This window comes from Podarcis liolepis (assembly GCF_965112155.1).
Source record: "Podarcis liolepis genome assembly, chromosome: 2".
NCBI classification, from domain to species: domain Eukaryota; kingdom Metazoa; phylum Chordata; class Lepidosauria; order Squamata; family Lacertidae; genus Podarcis; species Podarcis liolepis.
The window spans coordinates 110,404,147-110,415,040 of NC_139555.1; the positions used below are offsets into that span (position 1 = coordinate 110,404,147).

The following is a 10,894-nucleotide window of genomic DNA, read 5'->3' on the forward strand; positions in this document are numbered from 1 at the left end:
ACCGTCTCTCCAGCCTGACCCTTCCAGAGGAGAAGAAGAAGACAGTTCAGAATTACAACAGGGGTTTGAGGGAGGTCACAGCTCAGAGGCAGATGAGGGGAAAGCTGGGAAATAATGGGAGAGGAGGGGGAAGAAGACCAGACCCTGCCTCCCAGAACACAGTGGGCCTTGAAAGTAGGAGAGCAAAGAGCACAAAGGCAAAAGGCCCTTTCCAGCACCAGTAGCGATGACTCATGAGAAAGTGGGAGGGAGGGAGGGAGTGGGGTTTCGCTTGGAGCAACACCATTGCTCCAAGAGGCTGCATCTCTAAGCATCTCTGAGTGAATATTGAACAAATAGCATTGGTAAGAACTTTCCTTGTCTTATCCGTTCCTGGCAACCTACCGTAGGGGGTTGGATCCTTTGTCGCCTGCCACCCTGGATGGTATTTTTAAAACTGGGGGTTGAGCCTGAGACTTTCTGCATTTGACACAAGCATGTGCTTCACTACTGAGCTAGAATCCTTCCCCAAGCAAGGATATTCTTGGGTACAAATAGGGCCATGTATCTCTAATACAAGGGATGGGGAACCTATGTCTGGATCTTCAAAGGGCTTAGCTCATGCACCTTTCCTGGGGCACAACCCTCAAGGGTCCAGCTCTGCTCTCTCCTCTGGTGGTTTTACCTTGCTGGGATGTGTCCTTGAACTATCAGAGTACTTCTTGCTTGCCTGGACAGAGGATGGGTTATGGCAGGCATAGGCAAACTCGGCCCTCCAGATGCTTTGGGACTACAACTCCCATCATCCCTAGCTAACAGGACCAGTGGTCAGGGATGATGGGAATTGTAGTCCCAAAACATCTGGGGGGGGGCAAATTTGCCTATGCCTGGGTTATGGTGTGGGATGGGTGGCCACAACCACCCATGAGCAAATGTGGTCCTAGGGCTGGAAAACATCCCCTACATCTGCTCTTATGTTACCAAAGAGCAAAAGCCAAGCCTTTCTTGTCTTTCTCTTGGTTCCTCTCTGGGCATGACAAAGAAACAGGATGTTGGTATGTGGCTATTAATAAACTTTGTGTGTCTGCAGAAGAAAACGTTCAGTGCAAGTTGTGCTTATGGCCGCAAGAATTTAGGTGTCTTTGCTGGTGCAGAAAAGCCTGTGAATAATTGTGCCTCATCTAGGCAGACAACCTATGTGATTTCCTCCATTTTTATTGTGGCTTGAACATTTGTGATATTTTGTTGATTGTGCAGGAAATACAATGTTGTCATGGCAGGATTTTGTCTAGGTGACGTTTTTGTGTGTGTTAATTATAAAGACAAGTTTCCATTTCAATAAGTGGGCTCAAGGGCTAATAATCACCAAGGTTTCTTAAAATAGCCTCCCAAAAGTGGGTCATTTTTATAGTCTTCTTACTGCTTCTTGAGACCCAGAGGGATGAGCTGGTAGCCCTGTGTTAACGCAACTGTGGCTGCCAAGGTACTGACTGCAGCACCAGATACAGACAATGACTGAGATGCATGTTATTCAGATAAATGGAAACAGTACATGGTTTCACAGGTTAAGGGTAAGTAGTAAATGTGGTATCCGTCAGATGTTGCTGGGCTCCAACTCCCATCAGACCCCTCCAGCATAGCCAATGTTTTGATATTTTTGTTGTCTTGCTCCATCCAGCAAATGACAATAATCATTTTATCAATACATCCAGAAACTTGCACTCTGCAACTCGGTTTTCTAAAACAGCAACAGCAATGCATGCAGAAAGAAGCATGGGGGGATGCATTCTGTTAGGGAAACTATATATGAACATGCATATGTTAGTGAAAATGTGCACACATGTATGACTTCCTCGTGTAGATTTATATATACATATATACAAAATTGCAAACTGATGCAGAAATGGTGAAAACTAAATTTAAGACCAGAAACAAATTGAGGAACTGGGGGAAACAAAACTAAAAGCTTCTTCTGTTTCAAGTAATAACAAAAGGCTTACTTCTGTTGCAAAAAGAAACACAACTTGTGATTAGTTGTGACCTCAAGATACCATGGTCACTCATGAATAAAATCCCATATGTCTCCACAAAAGGAGCTGAGAGCAGGTCCAGCCCAAGACATTTTGACACCTGAGCTGAACCACAAAATGGTGCCCTTCCTGCTAGGGGAAAAAGGGTGAGCGAAGATCTACATTAGGAATGGAGTAGCATGATATCACAAACCTGAAGACCAGCAGCAGCCAGGATAGCTGCAGTCAGAGGCCACAGCTGGGGAGACAGATTAGATTCTTGATCCTGAATCTGATGCTCGTAATAAAGGGATCCCTGAACCTCAGCCTGGTAGGCAAGAATCCACTGAACCCGTTCCCAGAGTACCAGGGCCTATAGAACCAGACCCAGATCCATCACAGGGAAACCAAAGGCTTTCCACACTAGCTCACCAGCCCAATGGTGCAGGGAACACACCAGATAGGAGACGAGATGTATCTGTCTTCAGCCTGGTGGGTTGAGCCTTTAAGAGGCTAGTTCATCCACGGGACAGTTGGAGCCTCAGAGAGGCAGAGGCTGGAAAGCCATCACTGACTTCCTAGCTTGTTGGAGCAATGTACTTGTCCAGAGCTGTCCTGCCACCCTAGTGTTGTGACAACTGTGCTACCCTACCCTGCCACCTTGTCTTGTAGGCTGTGAGATACACGATCACTATACATGATCATGTATAGATAAACAGTTAGAAATAAGCTCAGGCCTCCAAGGTGCCTTGTGGAAGACTGGGCTTAAAACTGGGTGTCTATATATTAGAAAGTCCTGCCACCCAAAGCGGGGTCTGATGGGCTCTATAAAGGACTGCTGCTGCTGCTGCTGGGCAGAGAGGGCTTCATTTTGTTTTGTTTTTGTTTGTTTAAATTGCTGTTATTTTTTACCTATGTCATTTTAAACTGTGACATTAATGCTGTATTCTTAGTTTCTAGGTTTTGATTTATGAGGAAATTGTTTCCCATTTGGTTGTGTATTTTTTTGATGTGGTTTATTGATTGTTTATGACTTTTGTAATTATGTAAATCTTGTTATGCTATGAGCATTGTTTTTTAACTGTGGAAAGGCGGCATACAAATAAAAAATGATGATGATGATGTAGGAACATTTCCCCACTGGCTGTCTATCAACCCCAAACATACCTGAATAATTGCTATACAGTGGATGGTCGGGTTGCGAACGTGATCCATGCGGGAGGCACGTTTGCAATCCACAGCGTTCGCAACCTGCAGCGCCATGTCTGCGCATGCGCGGGTTGCCATTCGGTGCTTCTGCGCATGTGCAAAGCGTGATTTAGCGCTTCTGCCGAAACCCGGAGGTAACCTGTTCCGCTACTTCCGGCTTTCGGTGCATCCGTAACCCAAAACTTGCAACCTGAAGCATCTGTAACCCGAGGTATGACTGTATAGCTAGGACGAACAGCTTTCTGGAAATCAGGGAAGACAAAATGTATAATTCCCTCTCCCTCCTGAAACCTTCCCATATAGTGCAGCGAGGATAGGGATCGTTTTTATTTTGTTTTTCTTTTAAAGTCATGGTGTGCATCTCCCAGCCTTAACCCCCATTCCCTCTGGGATGCAATGAATGATTATGGACTCAAACTGCTAAATCTCCTGTCCCCATGTGATTTCCCATCCCTATCCATCCTCCACCTGCAATATTCCTCAGGACCTGAAAGCCAGTAGGCAAAGGTTCTTGTCCAGTGTCAAAGGGAGTCTTGTCACAAGCCTCCGGTGACCTTTTCGGAGAGGAAAACAACCTTGGTTAAAGGCTGCACCCCTAGAACATCTTGCCATTTGAAGAAGCAGGCAAGTAGAACGCTGAGTGTCCTCTGGGCAGTCCCCTTCTTGCACACACACACAGCTGTATACGTCCCATTCACCAAGCAACCAACCCTAATTTAATACATTATAAAGACTGCGGTTTCTATGAGACGTTTCTATTCCTCATCTGCCTTCTGCTTACCACTTTGCCGAGCTGTCGCCCTTCCCCTCGGTTTCTGCTTCAAGGCCACAATTCTCTGAAATAGTGCTAGTTAAGTTTCTATTCTCTTCCTAGCTGCCCAGCCTAAATGTATTGTGCAGCAGGTACCTGACCCTGCTAGACCACATCCTTTGCTGATCGTGTTATCTCGAGTGGTCTCATCACACCAGAGCTGCTTGCTTCTCTCATTTTCCAGAGACCAGATCTTTCACTTACCACATAGAACAAAAATGAGAGACACAATCTTGAAACATTCAATTAAGGAAGCAGTTCAATTGTTGGAGGTTTGAGACGGGTATGATTTCAGAATTGGTGCGGTATCTAATTGTACGACCCTCCAGGATGTTGATCAGTGTGGCATTCTTCTGGGCATTCTCAGGTGAGTAAAAGCAAAAGCAGATTGTGCTTTGGAAGTCGGTTCTTTGGAGACAACGCTGGGCAGAAGAGCCGGCATGATGGGCGGTTATTGCTATAAGCGTTCTACAAATGGGATAGTGAGGCTGCTGGGGTGAGCTTCTGAAGGGCAGGAGAACCAAATGAATGGCAGTGAGTTTAGACACTTTGGTCTCCTTTAGAAAACCCAAAGCAGATCACCCCACACCCTGGGTGGAAATCAACATCGCGTTATATCAAATCTTCCATCTGCACAAGCAATTCAGCTTGCCAAACAAAACAATCCCTTTTCCCCTGTGTGCTGTTCTGAGCATGGGCGTACCTAGGAGTTAGATAGGTTGGTGGCTGCCAAGGGCGCAAAAATTGCCCTCAGTTTAGGAAGTCATTGGCGGAGCGCAAAAGGCAACGAAAAGGAAACTCTTTGAGTTTCTGGTCCATGGTCTCTCTCAGCTTTGGAGGCTCCATGCCAAAGAAGCAAGGGGCCCCAGTTATGTCTCTGGTTCTGGGAGTTCTCTTGACCCATCCTAGGCCAAATTTGTGGGATGCACAAGGGGAGGAAGGGAGAAATCTCTCTTGCATGGGTTGAAGCCCTTTTGCAGGGCTTCTGATGACAAGTTTCATTAGATGAACTCCTCCCGCTGAATCAACACATGGACCAAAATACACCTACTCTTGAAGTTTTATACTTTTCTCAATTTTGAGTTGGCGTGCCACCAAAAAAAGATTGCAAAATGCATATATTAGTGTGCAAAAATGTTTACATTGGGCTGTTGTTGTTTAGTCATTTAGTCGTGTCCGACTCTTCGTGACCCCATGGACCAGAGCACGCTAGGCACTCCTGTCTTCCACTGCCTCCCACAGTTTGAGTTTCCAACCATCTCGTCCTCTGTCATCCCCTTCTCCCTGTGCCCTCCATCTTTCCCAACATCAGGGTCTTTTCCAGGGAGTCTTCTCTTCTCATGAGGTGGCCAAAGTATTGGAGCCTCAGCTTCAGGATCTGTCCTTCCAGTGAGCACTCAGGGCTGATTTCCTTCAGAATGGAGAGGTTTGATCTTCTTGCAGTCCCTTGATCTTCTTGCAGTCCAGTCCCTGATCCATACCAAACAAGCAGATTCATAATACAATTTAAGGTCTGGGAGGGCAAATCTGCCTCTATCTTTTACATCTGTAAGTATTTTATGTTTTATCCTTGGCCTTTTGCCCCCCCCCCAAATCTTGAAATCTCTTTCTGCCATTTTTTAAAGCATTCATCTTTCAGGATGACTGGTATTGATTGAAAAGCACCAGATTATCTTATCAGCTATTGGGCAGGGCCCCTTCTTTTTCTGTATAGATGTTCTAAGAAAAACACGATGATGGCCACCAACATGGGTGACGTTTGAAAGGGATTAGATAAATACGTCGAGGATAAGGTTTTCAATGGGTATTAGCCACACATACCATTTATGTATGGGACACGGGTGGCGCTGTGGGTTAAATCACAGAGCCTAGGACTTGCCGATCAGAAGGTCGGCGGTTCGAATCCCCGCGACAGGGTGGGCTCCCGTTGCTCAGTCCCAGCTCCTGCCAACCTAGCAGTTCGAAAGCACGTAAAATGCAAGTAGATAAATAGGTACCGCTCTGGTGGGAAGGTAAATGGCGTTTCTGTGTGCTGCTCTGGTTCACCAGAAGCGGCTTAGCCATGCTGGCCACATGACCCGGAAGCTGTACGCCGGCTCCCTCAGCCAATAAAGCAAGATGAGCGCCACAACCCCAGAGTTGGCTACAACTGGACCTAATGGTCAGGGGTCCCTTTACCTTTACCTTATCATTTATGTATAGCAGACAACACATGCATTTTCCTTCTCTGTTTCTTCCAGGCATGGCATCAGCAGTGCCCATCTCTTCAGCTCACAGTTGGGTCAACGCTACCATCAACCAGACTGTTCAGTTACCCTTCTCCCTTCAGCCCCCCAGTCCTTCCTGGGAATTCCTCCACATCACATGGACTTTTATTGCTGGCAACAGAAATGTCCTTATCCTTGCATACATTGTAGACAATTGCAGTGGAACAGCCCTCAAATGGTGGGGGAAAGAATGTAATACTAACAAACTGGTGGATGAGATGTATCAGCAGCGGGCAGACGTTCTCAAGAATGGCACGCTAGTGCTTCATCGCGTGGGGCTTCATGATGCGGGAATGTACCGTGCGACAATTAAATCCATGGATTTAAGACTGCATGCGACAGTGAATCTCACCGTGACTGAAGGTAATGGACAGCAATGAGCATAAATAAATATTTAGGTTGCTTCATGCTTGGAATGATTGCCTGCTGTCCTGGTGTAATCTCCAGGGCTTCAATCCTATGCATTTTAACTCCAGTAAATTCAGTGAGGCATAAGGTATGACTGAAAATGCCATTTTCAGTTCTATTTGCAAAGAACTGAAACAAGTCTCCCTTCACAAAATCTATTTTGGTAGTTGTCCAGCAATTATAACCTAAGGTTCAGCATCTGGCACGGCCAGTTCCTAGATGCTGAGACACCCTGATCTAGGCCAAGCTCCTCCTGCTGCTGCTGCTGCTTCTCCTCCTCCTCCTCCTTTATGGAATTTATATACCTTGGGGGGGGGGGTCTAAGGGCAGTTCACAGAATAAAATCAGGATAGAAAACCACAAAATACCTAATAAAAATAAAAACAACAACCCAATAGACCCCACTTATTGTTCTCATGTCATTCTCTTTGCAAGAAAGCTACAAACCCCACAACACCCTCGCCACACATTTTCTTTTCTTTTCTTCTTTTTATTTAGTTTTTCAGATTTTAAAAATTTACAAACAACCAGCACAGAAAGAGAATTCCGAATAATCTCCTGAACTTTCCTCCTCCCCTTTGTGGGTCCTTATATTAACTTTTTCCTCCTGCATCTTATGTATTAATCCAAATCTTTTAAATCTCCATTATACCCCAAATTCAACATTAAACTACAGTTGTTATTCCAATCCTACTAATAATTTTTATTGTTTACAATGGTTCTAAGGCAAATTATATATTTCCCCCATTCTTTGTTAAAAATTTCATCTTCCTGATTTCTTATTCTTCTGGTCACTTTTGCCAATTTTGCATAGTCCATCAACTTAATCTGCCATTCTTCTCTGGTAGGGACTCTGTCTTCTTTTCATCTCTGAGCCTCAGGTTGTTTGTACTGGTCACCATATCACTTTCTCCTTAAAAACAAAACGTAGGGCAGCTGGCTGCACTGTACAACACAGGGCTGGCAAGACCCCATTCAACCATCTTAATTTCTCAGAAGCTTATATTTATATGAAACTTAACATATAGGAAATGTTATTCATCAAGTTGTAGAAGTGTAGAGTTACAAGGGACTCCAAGGGGGATGTCATCACAGGCCATCAGGCAGGAGAGGAACCAACCCCCATAACAGGTTGCTAGGAATGGATAAGATAAGATAAGGAAAAGTCCTAACCACCTGCTATTTATTCAATATTTACAGAGAGAGGGTTGGGAACACAGCCTCTTGGAATCATGGTGTTGCCCCCAAGTAAATCTCCCCTCCCCCTTTTCATTCGTCATCTCTTCTATGGGTGGTGCTGAGCGCCCATGGCTTCTGAGCCCTTTGCTCTCCCACTTTTAAGGCCCGCTGGGTTCTGGGAGATGGTGGGTCTGGAATGCTTTCTAGTGATAACGTGTCAGCCAGTTGCTCCGGCCCTGCCTCTTCCTCCTCTCCCATTATTCCCCAGCTTTTCCCCTCATCTGCCTCTGAGCTGTGACCTCCCTCAAACCCCTGGTGTAATTCTGAACGGTCTTCTTCTTCTCTGGAAGGGTCAGGATGGGGAGGTGGTCTCCACTATTCCTCCTCTGCCCAGTACCTGATATGGGCTTCTGCCATGAACCCTGTAAATATTTAGCAGTACCTCTGGTCCGAAGCCAGAAAAATGACAGATCATCCTAACTATAGCTGAGTAAAACAAGCCAGCGTCATACACCATGTCTTGATGTTGGCTTGTTTTTAAGGAGGACGTGATATGTTTCTTGTTTTTCACCTTTTCTGATTCAATATCCCCTTTCTTTCACCTCCACAACTGCCGTAGGAGCAGAGTCATTAACCCAGGATAAACTCAGATGCAAATGTAAAGGTATACTTGTGAGCCCTCATTGATATCCTGACACTGTACAGGGGAACCTCGGTTCTCGAATGTCTCCATTGATGAACAATTCGGAACCTGAACGCCGAAAACCCCAAAGTAATTGCTTCCATTTTTTAACTCACCTCAGAAGTCAAACGGCTTCCAAGGTTTCTCCATTTTTTTCAATGGATTTTGCTGACCGCCCATTGATCCTCGGTTTCCGAATGTTTCGGAAGTCGAATGGTCTTCCGGTACGGAATATGTTCGAAAACCGAGGTTCCACTGTATAATCCTTCTGACTCACCTGTAATGATACGATAATCTTTATTGTCATTGGCCCATACAGAACAACGAAATTGAAAAAATCTACATCAGACATTAAAAAACCAACAAGCCTGCTATCCCAGCCTGCTCTAACTTATGGATATTTGTTTTAAACAAATCACATTAACAGTATTTTTCTTTCTTTTATTCTGCTTTATCTTCTTTATGTAATTAAATAAAAATAAAGGATGGCATTCAGCTCAGTCCTACTCAGAACAGACCCCCTGAAGATGGCTTAACTGAATAACACCCATATTTTTTTTAAAAAAACCCAAAAACAAAAGCTGTTTGGAGTCACATTCCAGCCAAGCCTAAAGCACCCAAGGTATTTTAAGGAAGACGTGTTATATTTCTTGTTTTTCACCTTTTCTGATTCAATATCCCATTTTCCCCCACCTCCACATTTACTGTAGGAGCAGGATCATTAACCCAGGAAAAACTCAGCACTGAGAATATGGTTCGGATGATTTGGGGTGGCCTCCTCCTCTGCTTCCTTGGGCTCTTGGTGGTAGATGTAAGTGATGCATTTCTTAAAAAAAAAAAAAAAATTGCTTGGAAAAAGAGCAAAGGGAGATGTTGGGTGTCTTCCTCAGAATAGACCCTCTGAAGAAGGCTTAAATGAATAACACCCATTTTTTTAAAAAAAAGAAAACAACCCAAATACAAAAGATGGCTGGAGTCACATTCCAGCCATGCTAAAGCACCCAAGTTGGGCACAGGGCAAGAGCCAGAGAGAGACATGGCCTGTGGAAGTTCTAGTAAAGGTAAAGGGACCCCTGACCATTTGGTCCAGTCGTGACCTACTCTGGCGTTGCGGTGCTCATCTCGCTTTATTGGCCAAGGGAAATGGCGTACAGCTTCCAGGTCATGTGGCCAGCATGACTAAGCTGCTTCTGGCAAACCAGAGCTGCACACGGAAACGCCGTTTACCTTCCTGCCGGAGTGGTACCTATGTATCTACTTGCACTTTGACGTGCTTTCGAACTGCTAGGTTGGCAGGAGCAGGGACCGACAGTGGTGTAGCATGGGGGGGCAGGGGGGGCCGGCCGCACCGGGCGCAACATCTGGGGGTTAGGGTTAGGGGGCACAAATCCACGGGTTAGGGGGCGCAAATTACTTGCCTTGCCCTGGGTGCTGACAACCCACGCTACGCCACTGGGGACCGAACAACGGGAGCTCACCCCGTTACAGAGATTCGAACTGTCGACCTTCTGATCGGCAAGTCCTAGGCTCTGTGGTTTAACCCACAGTGCCACCCGCATCCCTAGTGGAAGTTCTAGAGGTCAAGAAAGAGAATTCTGGAATGCCATGTTCTGCCCATACGCCAGAGGTTCCTCACCTGTTCCAAGCCAAGTGGCAAGGGGGAACCTGATTTCTATGTTGTGCTAGCAAACTTTTGCTGCACAAAAAATCATTATGGGAGCAGGGATCTTTACTGAAGCCTCCACAGCTTGAGGGCCAAACTCCACTCTTTTTATCCTAGCATTTTTGCACAGTGGATGGAAGCATCACTCAGGGAAGGAAGACTGTGGGCCATCCTGGGAAATCCACTATTGACTGGAGCTGATACGTCATGAATGATCCATCTGCTCATTTCATGAATCAAGGAGAGCAACAGGACACCTATCAAAAATTGGGCTAGTCACACTTCTTTGAAGTCTCTCAGCCTCACTCACCTCACAGAGTGTTTGTTGTGGGGGAGGAAGGGAAAGGAGAATGATAGCTGCTTTGAGACTTAGGGTAGAATAATGTTAGCCGCTTTGAGACTCCTTAGGGTAGTGATAAAGCGGGATATCAAATCCAAACTCTTCTTAAATACATTAGTATCAGGTGACTGCCTAGTGAGGTGGTTCTTTGAGAGTGTCAACAAGCATATAGACAGAGGTGGTTCAGTTGATATTGTTTGCTTGGACTTTTAAAAAGCTTTTGACAAAGTAACTCACCCAAGATTATTGAATAAGCTTAGCAGTCATGGAGTAAGAGGCAAGGTCCTCTTGTGGATCAGTAACAAGTTAAATAGCAGGAAACAGAGGGTAGGATTAAATGGACAGTT

The 10,894-nt window shown here is 45.3% G+C and overlaps 1 protein-coding gene across 1 annotated transcript; it reads left to right on the forward strand.

Moving 5' to 3' along the window:
• Window positions 1-4,112: 4,112 nt before the first annotated feature.
• On the forward strand, window positions 4,113-10,472 carry LOC310701949 (uncharacterized protein). The gene is made up of 4 exons (XM_083493517.1): window positions 4,113-4,375; window positions 6,249-6,638; window positions 9,255-9,355; window positions 10,325-10,472. The coding sequence occupies exons 1-4, from the start codon at window positions 4,294-4,296 to the stop codon at window positions 10,406-10,408; spliced, it is 657 nt and encodes a 218-aa protein (XP_083349643.1). The 5' UTR covers window positions 4,113-4,293; the 3' UTR covers window positions 10,409-10,472.
• The last annotated feature ends 422 nt before the right edge of the window (window positions 10,473-10,894 follow it).